The sequence below is a fragment of the Seriola aureovittata genome, chromosome 6, assembly GCF_021018895.1.
Source record: "Seriola aureovittata isolate HTS-2021-v1 ecotype China chromosome 6, ASM2101889v1, whole genome shotgun sequence".
In the NCBI taxonomy this organism is placed as follows: Eukaryota; Metazoa; Chordata; class Actinopteri; order Carangiformes; family Carangidae; genus Seriola; species Seriola aureovittata.
Window position 1 is genome coordinate 8,743,810 of NC_079369.1, and position 19,239 is coordinate 8,763,048.

Consider the following 19,239-nt stretch of genomic DNA (forward strand, 5'->3'; position numbering starts at 1 on the left):
CTGGAGCAGACTCTCAGGTGGGTGTGGCTAATAGTGTGTTAATCAGTCTAATTTATGTTGTATGTATCCTGTACAGCTCATAGACAATTTATGGAGAGCCAAGCAACACATAGGAAGCTGCTGTAAGCCTGTTAAGTGTCATTTTCAAAGTCAGACGTTTCTACCAATCATGACTATTTCTGCGCCTCGGTGTGACGTGAGCATCAGCGCTGTTTTGTTCTCTGAACAGGCAGGCAGACAAAGAACGTGTCTTTCTATAATAGAGCAGATAGAATTAGAAGAATGATTACATGGATAGCCATCTGGCTGTAATCTACTTTTACTATGATCCTCAAACACAGAGAAGCCACTGCTGATGTCAGTAGTCACCACACGCACTAAGAAAGACACAACTCAGCTGTAACACTTTCCTCATTTCCCCTTTTTCTTTCTATCTCCCACTTGTACCACTGTTGTATTATTCATTTGTGAATTCTGGGAACACTTTCAGTTATGGTGGCAACAGCTACTAGTGAAACTCGCCATGAAATATTGCTTTTTTCCAAGGAACACCATGCAATATCTCTTGATTTTGTTTTTCTCAGTATAACGGACAAAATAAGTACAGTACTATGAAATGCTAGGCTTCCCATTTTTCCAGCCACAGCTCTAACGGCACCCTGCTCGCCTTTCTTTCTCATCTCATGTCTCTCTCCACAGGCCCGAGGAGAAAGTGTCGGCATCGCCTCTCTGCTTTTATCAGCAGGGTAAGTAACCATGACGCTGTTATTACTACGGTCATTGAAAATCTATAACTTACCAACCCAAAGCCAAGCCCATGGCCTTAATGTCTAATTGAGTTGTCGTGTCCAGGTTCAACTGTAGCTACAAAAATAAGGGTTGCTGAATCCTGTTATGTGCATGTTTTGTCTCCAGAATGGGTGGCGCTCTGTATAGCATTGACAGCATGCCAGACCTCAGGAAGAGGAAAGCTATGCCTCTGGTCAGAGATCTGGTGAGTTTCTGCACTAATCTCTTTATATTCCCTGACTAAAGTGTCTCACATCTGCCTGGTCCATCTATCACTCAGCTCAGCAGTCAGCGCACTTAGTTACTGTAAATACTCCTGTTCTGTTTATCTTGACTCTCTGCTTTCTTTTTGTTTGTTTTATCTTTTTTTTGTTCTTTTTTAATTTCTCCTACGCTTTCCTTTTCTTCCTCTTTGTCTTTGAGCCCATTGCACTGCGTCTACTGTGCCTACAGATGATACATTTCCCTGCTGTTACAGCATGACAGGGCAAGCCGAATGGCTGAGAGGCCACTGGCAAGGCCAGAGTTTTCCACTGACTGACATTGATGTCTGCTAGATGCTGTCATATAACAGACCTTTTCATAACCTTACCCTGCCATCGTCCACATTCCTGCTTGACACTGGCTCATTAGTGACACAACTGTGAAAAATATAAATCCACTAGAGAAACCTGTATCTCATGTACAAGTCACTTTGTTTGACTGTCTAATCATCATTATAAATTTTCTACCTTTGTTAAAATGACAGGAGGCTCAAATTCTACTAGCAAGTACATGTAGATACACATTAAGCGCAGGATATGGATAGAAGCACACAGCATCTGTGCCATATTTTTCTTTTCAGAAAGACAAATGACAGAAAACCTTAAAATACGCTTGTTTTCTTTCGTACTGAAAGTTTGAAGAGAAGATTGTTACCATTCTCGTACCTGCCCATTCAATATATGAAGCTACATCCAGCAGCTGGTTAGCTGAGCTTAGCATAAAGACTGGAAGCAGGGTAAAGCAACTAGCGTGGCTAACTCGCCATAAAACTGCAATTTTTTTATGTTGTTTTTTTGTATAAATTAAACAAATGAAATATCAAGAATAATTAGTGAATTTTAGAGGTACTGGTAGGTGGATTTTATTACCTGCAGACATCACCAGGCTAGGTGTTACCCCCTGTTTGTGCTAACCTAAGCTAACTTGCTGTAGCCTCATATTTACCGCACAGATTTGAGAGTGGCTTCAATCTCCTCATCTAACTCCTGGCAAGAAAACAAATAAGCATTTTCCCCAAAATGTCAAACTACTGATTTATTACAGAAATAGGCTAACAGAGGGTAGCCTGGAAAAAAGGGCAGCTATTTGGCTTTTTATATCTACTGCCAGATAAAGCTCAGTGTGCTGTTTTCATAAACATCCCAGATCCAAGCGTTACCACACATTACCTTGGATGACTGTCTTCATTAATAAATCCTGCTGTCATGCAGTTACAGCCACTACGCACTGACAGACAGTTACAAGCAGGTGCACTTATATTTCTCTCCCTCTCTATCCCACAGACACACACTCACAACATGTCAGTGTCTCAGGTAATTGATCACACCGGCTGGGGTCCTGAGCAGCGATCACAGGCTATTTCATTCACATATCAGATATTCAAGTCTTGTTGCAGCTGTGGGTGCCTCGCCCTGCAAGTCTCCACATCTGACTGTAGATTCTTGTTTAATCACAAAGACTTCAGCAGATGCAGAATAAATGCTTCAGTTTCTCAACACCTCTTTTGCATCTTTTATTCTGTGGAAATTCCTTCCTCTTTCTTGCCTTTTTCTAATATTAAATCTCCCTTTTTCCCCCCACCTTCATTTCATTGCTACAGGCTATGGTGAGTAACACTGAAACAATTTGCTCTAGAAACACACTTGATTATTGACTATTATGAGGGTATACTAATTTTCTAGTCTCACCAGCAAGTTGATCACTTTAAAAAAAAAAGAAAAAGGAAGCACTTTAAATTCTTCAGCTGTCACCTCCAGCTTGTTGTAACTATTCAGGAAAACATTGCCAGACTGTATTAATACACATTGTCTCATAGGTTGCACTGAGATTTGTCTCGATAAAAAGAAAAATAAGATATTAAAGTGGGAGCTGACAGAAATGACCCTGTCTCCCTCCTGTCACTCAGTCTTTGGTTCAGAACTCCAGGAAAGCCGGTATCACCTCGGCCCTGACGTCCAGCACCCTGCATAATGAAGAACTGGTCAGTGCTCACTCTATTACATCGAAATATTTCACAACACGCCTAAAGGCTTTTTAACTCTTCTGACCCTGCACTTTTCTCCTCCGTACCCCTGTAGAAGAGTCACGTCTATAAGAAGACCCTTCAGGCCCTCATATACCCCATCTCCTGCACCACCCCGCATAATTTTGAGGTGTGGACCGCCACCACCCCCACTTACTGCTACGAGTGTGAGGGGCTGCTGTGGGGTATTGCTCGCCAGGGCATGCGCTGTACCGAGTGTGGAGTCAAATGCCACGAAAAGTGCCAAGATCTACTTAATGCTGACTGTCTGCAAAGTAAGAGAAATGTTGGAAAACATTATCCCCATTTTATCCCTGTAAAATTATTGTTTTTATTTCCTGTTTTGTTTATTTTGGTCAATTTATGCATTGTTAAAAGGAGATGCCAGCACTCACACTTGAAAAGTCTTGTATTTCAATATGGGGCAAACAACGAACCCTGATGATAGTTTATAGCTGAAATGCCTTCGTCGTTTGCCCCATATTAAAACACAAGACTATTCAAGTGTGAATCCCAGAATTCATTGTTAAAAGGAGTAGTCTGACATTTTGGGAAATATAGCTTATTTACATTCTTGCCAAGAGTTAGTTGAGCAGATTGACACCACTGGCATGTCTGTATTATAAATATGTTGCTGGAGCCGACAGGTGGTTAGCTTAGCTTAGCATAAAGATGCCCAAAGTTAAAATTATTTGTTATGCTTTGGTTTTTTTTATGCAGATTAAAGAATTGAGATATAACGTGTTAATTATTAAACTTTGTTGGTTTTGTGTTACATGTGAACAGACCCAGCCCAACTCTTTCCCACAGTTCCCAGTCTTTATGCCAAGCTAAACTAACAGACTTCATATGAAAAATATTTAAGAGCCAAATAACCATTTGCTGACTTTGTTTTAGACGTCTGCATCAGTGCTGCTTTTTTTATTAATAAGAGTAAACTATCTGGTCCATCTATTTTCCCTTATCTGTATTTGTCAGGTGCCAACCTCATCTTCCTTCTCCTCTCACTCCTACTTTCGTATTTTCCTTGTTTTCTTGAGAGGATATTAAAAGCCATTTATCTTTTGTTGTCATCCACCTCTCTTTTCCATCTCTCTTTTCCACAGCATTTTATAGCTCTGCAAATGTGTCCGCTTCTCATTCAGGAAATATAACCAAGTTTGTCATCACCTCCACAGTCTTCTTCTCTGCTCTGAATTAAATTTCCCATTTTCAAATTGCTTTCTTATAAGTTACAGAATGCTATGCTCCAGGCAATAATCTTCTCTGTCATAATTAATAACTGAATAGGAACTAAAAACCATAGGTTTCTCATTGCAAATCATTTCTATAGGCCTTTATATATCTGATCCTTTTCTTAATTGTTCCACTAACCAGGGGCAGCAGAGAAGAGCTCCAAGCATGGTGCGGAGGATCGAACCCAGAACATCATCATGGTTCTTAAGGACCGCATGAAGATCCGCGAGAGGAACAAACCAGAGATCTTTGAACTCATTCAGGAAGTGTTCACTGTCCCCAAATCCACTCATGTCACCCATATGAAGCAGATCAAACAGAGCGTGCTCGATGGCACCTCTAAATGGTCGGCCAAGATCAGCATCACAGGTAAGAGGGGAGTACAGTACAGTAGCTTTGAAGTGAGCTGGCCAACACGGTCAACATCAAAGTCAGAGGAGCCAACACATGTCAGGTGTTTGTGTCTATGAAAAGAGACAAGCTAACATTTGCATGAAGAGAGCACAGGTGGCATTTGTGGGGCAATAGAGCAGAAGGTCAAATGAGTTAAGAAGCATCTGTTTGCATCCAAACACACACACACTCACACACACTCACAGAGTGGCTGAGCTTGGCCTTTTTTTCCCCTCTGTCTAGTGTTGTGTGCCCAGGGTCTCCAAGCCAAGGATAAAACTGGTTCCAGTGATCCTTACGTCACCGTCCAGGTGGGAAAGACCAAAAAGAGGACAAAGACCATCTATGGGAATCTCAACCCTGTATGGGAGGAGACGTTTAATTTGTGAGTCGAGACCTCTTGGAAAAAAAATATGTGTGAACTTTGTGGTAGTTAGGGTTTCAATGATTATTTTCTTTAACAGTTAATATGTTGGTCATTTTTTCCCACTTCATCAAGCCCCAGGTGACGTCTCTAAATTGCTTGTTTTGGCCAAAAGAACAGTTAAAAAGATATTTCATTTACAATTATATAAAACAGAGAGGCTTGATGAATGACTTAAATAATTGATAACTTATCTGTGTTGTTGATTAAACGTTTCAGCTCTAGTGGTTCCAGTGTCACAGATATACATTTTTATCTGCTTTCTGTTGGTAAACTATAATCGATGCAGATTTGTTTATGGCTAGATTTTGTGTCAACAGTTTCATATTTAATAAGTCAAGATAGTAATCCATCTGCTCTTCTTGGCCAACTGTCAAAGTAAAGTGTGGCTGATTCTCTGCTTCTGTCTATGTAGTGAGTGTCACAACTCCTCAGATCGCATCAAGGTGCGTGTGTGGGATGAGGACGATGACATTAAGTCTCGTGTGAAGCAGAAGTTCAAGCGGGAGTCAGACGACTTCCTCGGTCAAACCATCATCGAGGTCCGCACTTTGAGTGGAGAGATGGACGTCTGGTACAATCTCGGTCAGTTGAATTTAAAGTTCACGTCACTTCTGCTGCACTAATCCAATAATCAGCTGTCCTGACCTTGCAGTTATATGACTCATTAACTTCTCCTTGAGTTTTTTTTTAGCAGTGAGTTTGGTAACTGTGTTGCTGTCTGTCTTGTGCTCTTCACAGACAAGCGTACAGACAAATCAGCTGTGTCTGGAGCTATCCGCATGCACATTAATGTAGAGATCAAAGGAGAGGAGACGGTCGCCCCATATCACGTTCAGTACACCTGTTTGCATGAAGTAAGCTCAGTGTGTGTGTTAGTATGTTTGAAAATAAATCTCTTGAGTTGTATTTAAAATACTGATGTGCATTTTGTGAGATTGTATATTTTTACTCCAATGCTAATTCTGGGGGAATATTGTAATTCTTCACTACATTCATCTATAAGACTATTTTTTGCAGAATGAAAAGAAAGAACCTGCATATACATATACATGTAAAACTTTGAACTACAACTTTTCCCTCTGAAAGGTGCTGTTCTTTTACTTTAGATACTTAAATTCATTTTACTGCTGATACTTATTCCTGTGCTTTTACATAAAGGTCCACTCTGCAGTAGTGTGCAGTGGTCAGTTCATTGTTGGTGAAACAATATGCACAACACTATGCATGCCATGTCTTTGAGGCCCTATGATCTCTATATGAACCTGTACACAAGCAGATTGGGCATTTAAATAAAACATATGAATTTATATTACTGTTTCAGCCCTTTGTGTGTGTGTGTGTGCGTACGTGTGTGTGTGTGTGTGTGTGTGTACGTGTGTGTGTGTGTGTGTGTGTGTGTGTGTGTGTGTGTGTGCCTGCGTGTATCTCTGTGCCAAGTCGCCCTAATGAGCCATGCCAAACAGGTTCATTTACTTGACTGATGTTCGCTTCCATAAAGGATTCATTCCAAATTAAACTTAAGTTAATACTCTGTGAAGTTTGCTTAGCTCTGAGGTAAAGACCTCTTTCAACAGCTAAGACATCAGACACATTTCAAGTCTGCGTCGCTGTGTGCGGAGAACTTCGCTGATTGACTGTAGACCAATCACAGCCTTGTATGAAATCATTACTCTGCCCATTACTCAGCAGAGCACATTAGCTGAACCTTAACCGACCACTGTTATTGCTGCAGATAAGTGGCCATAAACCACAAAGCCAACTCAGGATGTTTTACAGCAGCATAACGCTTTATGGCTGAGTAGCCATTACAGCACCTTGTGTTGGCCTCATAATTTAGTTTAATGGCTAATTTAACTAGCTCAGCCATTTAAAGTTAAACAGGTTAAGAGGTTGAAATCTGCTTTGTTGTTGTACAGAGAAATGTATCTTCTATACATCTCCTTCAATTCTTTCCCTAACTCTTTCACATTTCCTCTCTGTAGAACCTCTTCCACTATGTGACAGACATCCAGAACAACGGTGTGGTGAAGATCCCTGATGCTAAAGGGGATGATGCATGGAAGGTTTACTTCGAGGAGACTCCTCAGGAGATTGTGGATGAGTTTGCCATGCGTTATGGAGTGGAGTCCATCTACCAGGCAATGACGTATGTTCCTGTCAGAACCCGGTGGTTTGCATGCAACATTGGTTGTTTTCATGTGTCGAGCTCTCTGTACGCTGTTAGTATCCAGTTTTTGCTTACATGTCTTTCCCTCGTTTGCAGCCACTTTGCCTGCCTGTCATCTAAGTACATGTGCCCAGGTGTGCCTGCAGTAATGAGCACCCTGCTGGCTAACATCAATGCCTACTACGCCCACACCACCCAGGCAACTAACAACGTCTCTGCCTCTGACCGCTTTGCTGCCTCTAACTTCGGGGTGAGTCACTGCACGAACATTTAACAGAAACAGGAAATTCAACAGGTGTCACAGTTCTCAAATTTATCCAAAAACCACAATACCATAATTCTTGTGTTGACTAAACACTTATTTTTCATGATGCTAAATTTCTGTATTTTGTGTTTCTGTATAATGTTAAAATCTGTTATTATATATGTTGTAATACCCACAGAAAGAGCGATTTGTCAAGCTTCTAGATCAGCTGCACAACTCTCTGAGGATCGACCTGTCCATGTACCGAGTAAGATATATCTCCATCTCACTGTTTATACCTACGTGTTTATCTTCTGTAATATCTGCAATGCTTCTCTTCCTTGTGATATCTCTCTCTTTGTGAGAAACGGTAAAACAAAGCAGCTGGATGTGTTAATTAGAATGACAGCTCCTCTGTAACATGCATAGACACATTCATCAAACAATGCACACTCACACAGTAACAAGTGTAAGGGTTCGATGGCAGTGGAAATTTTGCGACTGTGCTGGATCTTGTCCATGGACAAAGAAAACACACTGGACAAAGATGGATGTGATATCATCTGTTGCTGCTGGTTCACTGTTTTTTGGGGTTTTTTTTTTGTGTGACTGTAGAACAATTTCCCAGCCAGCAGTCCTGAAAGGCTACAGGACCTCAAGTCCACAGTGGACCTCCTCACCAGTATCACCTTCTTCAGAATGAAGGTACAGTCCCTTATTCTTCCACCTTCCTTCAGAGACGTTTTGGTTGTCTACTCTATTCCGTTAACTCAGCCTACCTATAAGACTATTATTGGTGTTCAAAGTGTTCATTTTAAAATTAACCTAGAATTGAATTTCAAGGAAGAATCCTATCTTCTTTGTCTTTGTCACAGAGACCACCATGAACACAATTCTGAAGTGCAATAATCTGGTGAATTAATGAGTCAGTGACTTGTCTAGTTGAACTGTCTCTCACTCTCGCTTTCTCTGTGTGTTCAGGTCCAAGAACTTCAGTCTCCACCCAGAGCCAGTCAGGTGGTGAAAGATTGTGTCAAAGCCTGTCTCAACTCCACCTACGAGTACATCTTTAATAACTGTCATGAGCTCTACAGCCGCGAGTATCAGACAGACCCGGTAAGAAGCAGAAACAAACTGGATGTCTGTGTGGGTGTGAGTGAAAGTCTCTTTCTCTCTCTCTCTCTCTCTCTCTCTCTCTCTCTCTCTCTCTCTCTCTGAAATATATGATCAAAAAGACAAGGCAGATTTTTAGGGAGCTCAGTATATTTTCATATGTTCTATTGGTTTTCCCTCAGACTGACATCACATTGTTTGTTTTTTTCCCCAAGTAAATATTACATTTTATTTTGGTGTGAGTGTGTGTCAAATACTCTGTATTTGACTTTTATTTTGGTAAATACAACTTGGCACTTAGCACTTTAGTAAAGACGATACCATAGCAATATGTGTTGCTCTGTCTTTACCTCTGATTGTTGGCAGAACCAACCCAGTCTGTTTTCTCTGGGTTGCCAGGTTTGTCTATGGAGCACTTTTAATGGCCAGTTTGTAGTCACTCTGTCTACATATAGTTAATTACTTTGTTAATTTCTGGTAGCTCTGATGTGGTGCCTAGATCAGCTGCCACCCTGTATTGTCAGCTCGGTGCTAGATATCATTGGAATTAACTTTTTTGTTGCAAATGTCCAAAGATTAGTGTACTTTTACTTTTCTTTGGCCTGTATTTGGTTGACTTTCTCAGAAGAAACAAACAGGATAAATCAGTGTCTAACTCCAAACTCACAGAAAGAGTTGACTTAGTAATTGTTTCAAACTTGGCCAGGAGTTTTCTTCATGAACTCTTATAAGTTGAGGTGTCCTTGATTGGTCCTTGACTAATCACATTGCTTGGCTAAAATATTACTTGTACTAAAGGATTTTTGAATAAGACCACCCTCTTTGCTTGATTTCTGCAGTGGCTTCAGTGATGTGTAAAATGCATTGTGACTCTGGTGTGTGTGCATGTGTGTACTTTGTGTCTGTGTGAGGAGTGTCCCCATCATCCTCTCAGTCTGAGTGGACCAGGCTCTTCCCTCCATCACTCCTGCACCAGATTTCAACAGGGATTTCTAGAACTTGCTTTGAGTCCTCATTAAAGCACCAGCCCCATTCAGACTCTCTGGTGAATTTCAAATAAGCATTTTTTCCTTTGAATAAAACATTTCATCCTGAGGGACGTTGCTATATTTTGTTGAAATCTCTGCAAGATCATTCTTCACTCGTCAACCCCTGCAGGGCTCGGCTTAGGTTTTTTTTCTTCCTGCACATCTTCAGCTATTTCAAAGAAGTCATCCAGACAGTTGACATTCGGAGTCTGTTTAAAGCTGTTTGAACAGCAAATGTTGAATATGTATGAGAAGTTGAATTAACAACACAGTCAAGAATTTCCTTCAAAAAATTCTCTCTGTCTCTGACAATAGAAAATAACATTAGTAAAATCACATTGAGAGTAGTGAATGGTCACACAATTTCAGGACTATGTTACTTTTCGGAAGATTTGCCCCTTGGTTATCTTATCCAATATGTAACTAGAGGTTTGATGTGTGCAGCGTGGCTTTAAAGTAAAAAACAGACATGGTTTGGCTTTAAAAACTCTTTACATAATTATCAGAACATATTTATCTGCAGAGTATGGATGGTATATAGGATAAGCTGTGTCATATTTTAAGTAAAATGACCAGCAGGCAAAAGTCAGATAAAAAAAAGGACCTCTGTGTTAATTTTGTTGTGATTCTAGGCCAAGCAGGGCGCCGTGCCTCCTGAGGAGCAGGGACCAAGCATCAAGAATCTGGACTTCTGGTCCAAACTCATCACACTTATTGTCTCCATCATCGAGGAGGACAAGAACTCCTACACTCCCTGCCTAAACCAGTATGTTTCTGTATTCTCTCTAAGCCTCTTTCATCATTTTCATCAAATTTGATCACATTTCCTTATTAATGGCATTTTCATTTCCTTTTGCACTGTTTACCCTGAATCTTCTCTTAATACCTCTACAAACACACTTTCCACTTCCAGGCTGTTATCTGTTTCCTTTCAAACTGCATATACAGTAAGCCTGTCTCCTTTTCTCATCCATCAAGATTTCCCCAGGAGCTCAATGTGGGTAAAATCAGTGCTGAAGTGATGTGGAACCTGTTTGCTCAGGATATGAAATATGCAATGGAGGGTGAGTGCATATCATTGATACTCTGAGCTGTTAGATTTGCACTAATGACCAAACACACAGACACAAAAGACAATAAAGTGCAGCTGATTTGAACATCATAATGATATTTAGAGGGTTGAATTAATTACTTTACTATTTCCAGTGGTTTACATGTAAATACTGATACTGTAAATACTACTAAAGTACTTTAATCAGTATAAATGACATTTATTAGGTCTGTTCAAAATCAGTCCTGAAGATTTAATAGTCATTAAACAATCACAAGTAGTTATATGCTAATATGGGAGACGCCACAGAGGAGGCGGGTAGTTTTGACCACATGAGAATATTTTTTCCACATCCCATGAAGGTATGGACCAAATTTCATGACAGTTAATCAAATGGGTTTCGAGAAACAGTTAACTGGCCTTAATGGAGCTTCCAATTAGATAGACAGATTTTATTGTCCCCAAATGGGAAATTAAAATCCAGCTCCATTACTATATACAGGCAGACAAAACAAGTAATACATAGTGGGTTCCTGTGATTTGTGGGCCATGGAGCTCAGAGTGGCCATAGCACAGGGGAATAAATTTTGGTTAATCTACATTCAAATGGATATTGAAAAGTCCATTATCTTCTGTTGAAGAAATATTAAGTATCGCACTGATTATACACAAATTGTTTGATTTATGGTTGGTTTTGTGTTACCCCGCGCACACAGACGACTACATTATTTGCGGTAGCCATATTTCCCAGTTGAAAAATGATCAGAAAAATGGATCCTAAATGTCCCCGCTCCCATACCAAGTTTGGTTTTGATAAATGAAAGACTGAAGAAGTGTTAGGGAAGAAAAAACTTTTTTCCAAATTATGCAAAGCCCAAAGGGTCACACTCAATTTTGGGTTTGATTAATATTTAATTCTTTCAACAAAATTGGTGTGATTGGCCCTCTTTTTGTAATGGCCTTGAGCTCTGCTATGACAGCTACACAAAATGTGATGTACTTAAGCCATCGATTATATTCAACAAGTCCACGAGGATGTGTGTTTGACTCTGGGCTGATGCCTCTGTATGCTCAGTGGATCTGCGGTAACTGCAGGTGGACTTAGACTAAACACCCAGGAAAAATGAGCTTTTAACTCAACACAAATTTGTCTGCTTTATTCTTTCTCTCAGAGCATGAAAAAAATCGCTTGTGCAAGAGTGCAGATTACATGAACCTGCACTTCAAGGTCAAGTGGCTGTACAACGAGTACTGCAAAGACCTGCCCTTCTTTAAAAGCAGAGTGCCTGAATATCCTGCGTGAGTAGCTGCTCGACCAACACTGTCTCCACAGCCATACACAAACTGAAAGCAGAAAATAAGGATATAGGATTAAATGCTTTTTCCTTGTGTAATTTTGGGTTCCTGGTTTTCTGCTCTCCATAGGTGGTTTGAGCCATTTGTCATCCAGTGGCTGGACGAAAACGAGGAAGTGTCTCGGGACTTTCTGCACGGTGCTTTGGAAAGAGACAAAAAAGATGGGGTAAAAGTTTGCATCTTCTCTTCTCCTTATCTCCCCCTTCACTCCTCTGGAAATACTGAGTCGCTCTCGCTGTTCAAACAGAATTACTGTAATCCATCCTTCCTCTGTCACACAAGTTATCAGCCAAAGTTTCCTCCTCCCTCCTGCTCTGCCTCCCACACTCCCCCCTGCCTCTCCTGCATTCTTCAAAGGCAGCAACAGAGGCATGGACACAGCAGCGCAGACTCAAAGCAGAAAGTGTGTTTGGGCTAAGAGGGTGTTTAAGTACAAGTGCTTCGTCCTTTAAAGAGATTCTTCGGAAGTTGAAAGAAGTGTGGATGAGACATGCGTGTGCTTGAGGAGGTAGATAACTATGTGACAGAAGGATATTGTGAATTAATGGCCTTATTCTAGAGTTTTGACTGCAGGAAAGCTGTTCTCACCTCATTACCCAGACTCCCTGGAAGAGCACCTACACACTCACCTCTAGCCAATTAGGGACCAGGCACAAACCAGCAGCCAATTACAAGGAGACAGACAGGAGCTCCCACCTGTCAGCCAATGGCTGTCTAACTGGCAGTATGTCTGAGGCTCTGTACATGCAGTGAAAGATATCAAAGGTTCAGTTTAATATCGCGTCAAACAGTCCATCTGTATGGTCCTAGGTGCCCAGAGGTCACATCTTCCTAGCCTGCCTTGAATCCCAGCTTCTCACCTGCTACCCCTACTCATCCCTCTCTTTTACTCTTTTCCCCAATCTGCCACACCGCCTCCTATTTACTCCCTTCCCAAGTTTTTAATCTTCTTGCGCATCTCTTCTGCCTTACAGTTCCAGGTCACATCAGAGCATGCTCTGTTCTCCTGTTCGGTGGTGGATGTGTTTTCCCAGCTCAACCAGAGCTTTGAGATCATCAGGAAGCTAGAGTGTCCAGATCCACAGATTGTAGGACACTACATGAAGCGATTTGCCAAGGTAAATTCAGAAAAAATGTTATTTGTAGTTAAATCATACCTTATAAAATGAATATACTAGAAAGACGTATTTAAAAACGTTTTTTAATAGAGGTCACATCATTTTTAAACACAGAAACTGAACTACAGCTATCCCCTAATGACTAATGACCTGGTGCTCTTTCTTGTTTCCCTCTCCAGACCATCAGCAATGTACTTCTCTCTTATGCTGATATAATCTCAAAGTTGTTTGCCAACTATGTCACCATGGAGAAAGTGGTGAGTGGCCAAAGACCTGATGAACCAAATAGGATTCTTGCAGAGGAGTTAGCTCAACCAGCTCTAAACAAACATTACATTTCAGCTTAACTGCTCAACATGCTTGAAAATCAGTTGATTACATTACACTTTTTGTTCAGTATATCTATGTCTTTTTTTTGTAAGCTTTGTTTCTTTGAATGCCGTACCAAAAGAAGATTGATGCATTTTGAATTTGGAAGCGTTTCAGACAAACATATGCTATCTTGTCCTCAGCCCTGCATCCTGATCAACAACATCCAACAGCTGAGAGTTCAGCTGGAGAAGATGTTTGAAGCGATGGGTGGAAAAGATGTAAGTGATTCCCCTTTTTTTGTCCAACCCCCATCTCTTATTATTCATCAGCTAAACCTTTTGTGCATGTGCATGTGTGTCTATTAGTGACATTATTATTTCCCAATCATTCCGATCAGCTCTTCTGTTTGTGTGTGTGTGTGTGTGTGTGTGTGTGTGTTTCTCTTTACGTGCCTTAGCTGTGTGTGGAGGCCAGCGATATCCTGAAAGACTTGCAGGTTAAGCTCAACAATGTCATGGATGATCTCAGCAGGGTCTTTGCTGTCAGGTAGAAACTCGCCCACACACAATAACATCCACACTCACTTGGCGAAATATGCGCCGCAAACTCCTAAACACTGACAATAACGTGATGTATATTTAGATGTATCTCCTACTTTCTACTTAGATTTATCTTCTACTTTTTCCTCTGCAGTTTCCAGCCTCATATTGAGGAAAATGTGAAGCAGATGGGAGACATCTTGGCTCAGGTGAAGGGAACTTCAAATGTAGGAAATGCCAGCAGCGTGGCCCAGGATGCTGACAACGTCCTGCAGCCCATCATGGAGTTCCTGGACAGCAAGTAAGGAGATCTGCCTTTTTAGTGGCAGTCTAAAATGATTGTTCAGTTTTGTTGGCATTTTATCATTATTGTTATTTATGCAAAGTCAGACAAACTTGTGGATGCCTCGTTTTTGCCTCAGCAATGGTTAAGTTAGCGTAGTTTAAATCGATGTGTTAATGTCTATGAGGTGAAGTTGCAGCTCAAGAGGAGTTAGACCAGCAATCCACACACAGAAGTTTAATAGCTGTGTGCAATTTCCCCACTTTTGAGACTTAATTCCATGGTCATCTAAAAATCGTGTCAAGTTAATGTTATTACTCAACATTCAAACTGTTCATAGAGATGTAAGAAAGGCTAAAAAATCTACGAGTTGATTTGACTGTGGATGAGAAGCAAAAGTAGTGACATTCCCCAAAGTCTCAGCTTTTGTGCTTTTCTGACAACTCTTTGTGGTCATGAGGGGATTTCTAGCAACCGCCCATTTTTGTTCCTTCTTCTGCTTTCTTTTTTTAAATAGCTTTTTCTTCAACAGAACTGTGTTTGCCTTGTTCTGCTGCTTATTATTCATCTCCCCCCCCACCTCTTGCCAGCTTGACTTTGTTTGCTAAGATCTGTGAGAAGACTGTGCTGAAACGTGTGTTGAAGGAGTTGTGGAAACTTGTGATGAACACCATGGAGAAGACCATCGTCCTGCCGCCACTCACAGACCAAACGGTGAGAGCGCACAGAGCTACGAATGCACATGCAGAGGCATACAACCATACAAGTTTAGCATTTATACCTGACTTTGCCTGCACATACACATGCAAACAAATATATACATATACATCCCTAGCGTCTACTCCAAAAACCTTATTGATTAATGAGAGTGTGCATGTTCCTGTGGAAAAACTACATCGAATACAAAGGTCTGAGTATTTTATATGTTCTGATGATGACCACAGCATAAGGTAGACAGCAGAAAACGGATTTGCAAAACATGCTTCACACACGCGCCTACACGTTCAAAAACCCACACCTCCAACTGCAAAGGCAGCATCAAAAGAAAAGGGAGGAGGAGGTGGAGAATGAGGAATAATACAGAGGCAGACATTTTGTGTGTGTTGTGATTCAAGATGGCCCTCCTATAAAACAAATGCTAGCGGAGGATCAAACTGCTTTTGCATCACATCTATATGGCACCCTATCCACTCCTCAACCTTACACACATTATACTCAACATCGCCCCCGGTACCTTCATTCATCCAAGGAATCAAGATGAAACCCTTTAAAAAAAACAATTTAAAAAAGGAAAAAGGAGTGCACCATATCATTATAACACCAGCTCATGGCTGCTCTCCAGTATGTCAGCTAACAATTATTTGGAGAGATTTATGAGTAACGCACAACAGAGTGGCAGAAAGTGTTTGCCCAAAGGATCTGGCCCACTTCCAAAAAGAATCATACATTTTGGAAAGCAGCCACTTGTTTTCTTTTGTTTTGGATATATATGTTCTTATTTGTGTTTGGTTATAAATGAAAGAGCCTCATATCACGATTAATAGGTGATTATTAATCTCTGACTATCATGCTCAGTGCTCGCCAGTACTATATTATCTCGACTGGCTCAGCCTCAGATGCCATATGTCTGCAGTTAGCCTCTGTGCAATTGAGCAGAGACAGGAAAGAAGACAGGTAAAGATAGTGAGCTCTGAATGTGTGTAAAAGCCACATGATCATCTTTAAAATAACTGTTTCTTCATCTGAAGTTGCTGTGAAAAGCTAAAACACATTCATAGATTAAAGTTACTTATTTGCGTTCTTAGACCAAGCTTTAGACAGGTATAAATTGGTTCCTCATCCTTCCAGCCCTGAGGCCCAAACTTGTGTTTTTGATTGATGTGGGGCTCTTTGCAGCTTGACTGACCCTTCTCTCTGGTTGTTGTTGTTGTGATTACTATTACATCCTGCTCCCACCGCTCTCCCTCCACAGATGATTGTAAGTACAGCACTCCTGCGTGTGTGTCTGTCTGTCCGTCCACGGTGGTTGATTCTCTGCTATATGTGGCTGCGATCTTCCCCTGTTATTTGCCCCACATCACACCCTGTCCCTTCTCACAGCCTCACTTCTCTGATCTGTCCCATATCTCTTCTCTTCTCTTCTCTTCTCTTCTCTTCTCTTCTTTTCTCTTCTCTTCTCTTCTCTTCTCTTCTCTTCTCTTCTCTTCTACAACTGTCTCTCTTTTGAGAAGACAGAAGCATGGTGCATTCCTGACTGATTCTGATAGGTCCCACCCCCTCAACAGTCTCCACCAATCAATGCCCCCCTCTTCTGCTGTCTCTTCTTCCTGAACACTCTCCTCAATAAGGAAGTGGTACTCCTCTCTTGCGCCTGGTGTTGCCTTGTTTCTTCTCATGCATTGTGTCCTTTTACCGGGACTCTGGTGGGGTGACTCTGATCTCTCGGTGGCTTGGTATCTGGTGTCCTGCCCCCACATCCTGCCCCCCCCCAACCCCCCCAACCCCTTTCTGTCCTTTTCAACCCCCCTCCCCACTGTCCCCACCTTTCTCTCCTGTTTGAAATGTGTCCTGATCACCCCACCCCCCCACTGTGGGTTTGTTGCTTGCATCTGATCTATTTCAACACTGCAATCTTCTCTCAGTATACTGTACAACACTGTACTGTACTGTATGTCTCTGCAGACCTGTCATGTTGGTCTGTCCTGGTTTGGTTTCATGTTCTGTTGTCACATGATTATTGTAATCCTGGTATTATGTTGGTAGTCCTGATGCACACACACTGCTGTTTCTTACCAGAGGTTATTGGTTTTGGTTGATGTTTGGTCAAAATACAAAATGGATCAATGAGCTGTGCAAAAATGCTCTCAAGTATTTAAAGCCCTATGTGATGACTTTTTCATACTGAACAGCTAACCATTCATTTTTATTTTTATTTTTGTGTTGTAGTTTACTACTATGTATGTAGCAAAACAGTTGCCTATTTTAATCTGTAGTGTACCTGATAGTACACTGACACAAAATTGTATGGCTGCACAGGAGGAGATGCGTTTTTATTATTTCTAATGAAGAGAATAGATGTGAATTCTTATCTTATGTCCAAGGTCCAAGACATCACATAGAGCTTTAATGTCATGAATTCTATGATATACTGATGTTTTTATTTCTGATTTCTACTTTTTGTTTTTTTAAAAGAATAGTTAGACTATTAGTATAGACATTTTGGGAAATATGCCTTTTCGATTTATTGCTGAGAGTTAGATGAGAAGATCGATCATCTCATGCATGTGTATTACGAGTTTACCACCTGGGGGGCCCCGTGTTACATGTCAAAACCGCCCTACACGTTCTGTCTATATCTCTACTATCGCTATCCAATCAATGCAAAAACAAAACAGCTCACAGCTTCACTGTTTTGGTTCACTGTCGTCGCTCTTGTAGGGCAATTTTTGGCAAATAAGCAAAACAATTGCAGTACATTACCTTCTGAGCGCCCAAGAGCACACAGGCAAGTTAGCAGCTACCTGGCGGACATAGTAGCCTTGTCACAGCTTGTTTCGTGCTGTAACTATTTCTTGGTAATCAGCTGCCATGCACAGCGACTTCCTCTTGCACACGACTCCCCGTCAAATCAAAATTTGTACTTTTTACATTCTGTTAGTGTAAACACAGGAAATGTGATGTATTCATTGGTGTTGGTTAGCAAATTTATTTATCCTCTGAGGGAGGAAGGCTAACTGTCTCAACCCTTTATGCTAAGCTAAGCTAACATGCACAGACATGAACGTAATATCAATCTTCTCAGTCTAACACTTTGCAAGACAGTGAATAAGTGTATTTCTCAGAATGTCCAACTATCTCAGGAACTTTTGTTTATGAAGTATATCTTATTTCACTGATAGAAAAATTGTTTTTTTGCGATGACATTTGATGTCATCATATATTAGGTTACATTTGGATTTTTACTGTACACTATTCCTTTGGCCTCTTGGTACTGTGTTTTCTTTCTGTGAATAGCATGTAAAAGTGGTAAAAGTATCAGAGTACATAGTGTGGTACAATGTTTGTATAGCTTCCCATAAAACAGCACAGTAATGATCATCAAAATGGATTTGACGACTACACAGAATAAGCAAATGTCACCTGTATATTTTTGAAGAAAAATTTTGTCACATCCTTTTACTCCTGTTATGTCTATTTATGACATAAAACATGTTCTTGTTGGTTTGGGGACCAAAACAATTAGATAACTGAAAGAAGCTGACATCTCTGGCAGTGATGATGCACATCCTCAAATTTTTTTTACATTTTGCGAAGCAACGCGTGCACTTTTAATTGCGTACTAATCAATGAGAGTGAAGTCAGACTGCAGGGACTGGCCACTGCTTGAAGTATTAACCACATGCTGTCTTTCCAGGGGAGGCTGAAGAGTGCTTCTCACAGTGATGTAAGGACTAAACCCCCTTCAGATCAATGTGTCTTGTCTCTCTCCTCTATGTCTTCTCTCCGTGTCTCCGTCTCTCTCCCATAGTTCCCCAGTCAAACAAAGCGGTGGAAATATTGATTTTTACACAATATTCCTCTATAGTGTTGTTTATATGCAGTGGAAAACCCACTATCACAAGCTGTAGCGAGTAGCTACCTGCAGTCCCAGCTTCACCACAGGTCATACACTCTAATGTGCTCTACATGCAGACATTTAAGATCAAACACACCACAAACCCCAGGTCAAGGGGTTCACCTCATTTGATCTGAATTTCAAAAACAATATATAATTTTGTTTCATATCTACATCGCTACAATGCAAGAAAAAATAGGGTGCGGTTCAGCTACAGAAACAAAAGTCAAAGGCAAAGCTGTAGGCCAGCGATGGTGTGCCCTTTTGACTTGGGCTTTATG

General features: G+C 40.9%; 1 protein-coding gene across 8 annotated transcripts in view; it reads left to right on the forward strand.

Moving 5' to 3' along the window:
* The window catches only part of unc13a (unc-13 homolog A (C. elegans)), a 58,082-nt gene that overhangs the window by 16,915 nt on the left and 21,928 nt on the right, over window positions 1-19,239 (forward strand). For 4 of the 8 annotated variants that reach the window (XM_056378872.1, XM_056378877.1, XM_056378875.1 and 1 more), the window contains 24 exons: window positions 700-746; window positions 916-994; window positions 2,960-3,034; window positions 3,132-3,351; window positions 4,454-4,681; window positions 4,949-5,090; window positions 5,545-5,714; window positions 5,871-5,986; window positions 7,115-7,278; window positions 7,396-7,549; window positions 7,743-7,811; window positions 8,159-8,248; window positions 8,525-8,659; window positions 10,317-10,450; window positions 10,663-10,748; window positions 11,908-12,034; window positions 12,161-12,257; window positions 13,066-13,209; window positions 13,389-13,466; window positions 13,722-13,799; window positions 13,979-14,067; window positions 14,215-14,361; window positions 14,934-15,057; window positions 18,758-18,787. In XM_056378872.1, the coding sequence (XP_056234847.1) occupies window positions 700-746; window positions 916-994; window positions 2,960-3,034; window positions 3,132-3,351; window positions 4,454-4,681; window positions 4,949-5,090; window positions 5,545-5,714; window positions 5,871-5,986; window positions 7,115-7,278; window positions 7,396-7,549; window positions 7,743-7,811; window positions 8,159-8,248; window positions 8,525-8,659; window positions 10,317-10,450; window positions 10,663-10,748; window positions 11,908-12,034; window positions 12,161-12,257; window positions 13,066-13,209; window positions 13,389-13,466; window positions 13,722-13,799; window positions 13,979-14,067; window positions 14,215-14,361; window positions 14,934-15,057; window positions 18,758-18,787 (2,823 nt within the window). The remainder of the gene's footprint in view (window positions 1-699; window positions 747-915; window positions 995-2,959; window positions 3,035-3,131; window positions 3,352-4,453; window positions 4,682-4,948; window positions 5,091-5,544; window positions 5,715-5,870; window positions 5,987-7,114; window positions 7,279-7,395; window positions 7,550-7,742; window positions 7,812-8,158; window positions 8,249-8,524; window positions 8,660-10,316; window positions 10,451-10,662; window positions 10,749-11,907; window positions 12,035-12,160; window positions 12,258-13,065; window positions 13,210-13,388; window positions 13,467-13,721; window positions 13,800-13,978; window positions 14,068-14,214; window positions 14,362-14,933; window positions 15,058-18,757; window positions 18,788-19,239) is intronic. The other 4 variants (XM_056378873.1, XM_056378879.1, XM_056378876.1 and 1 more) reach the window with 1 other exon arrangement.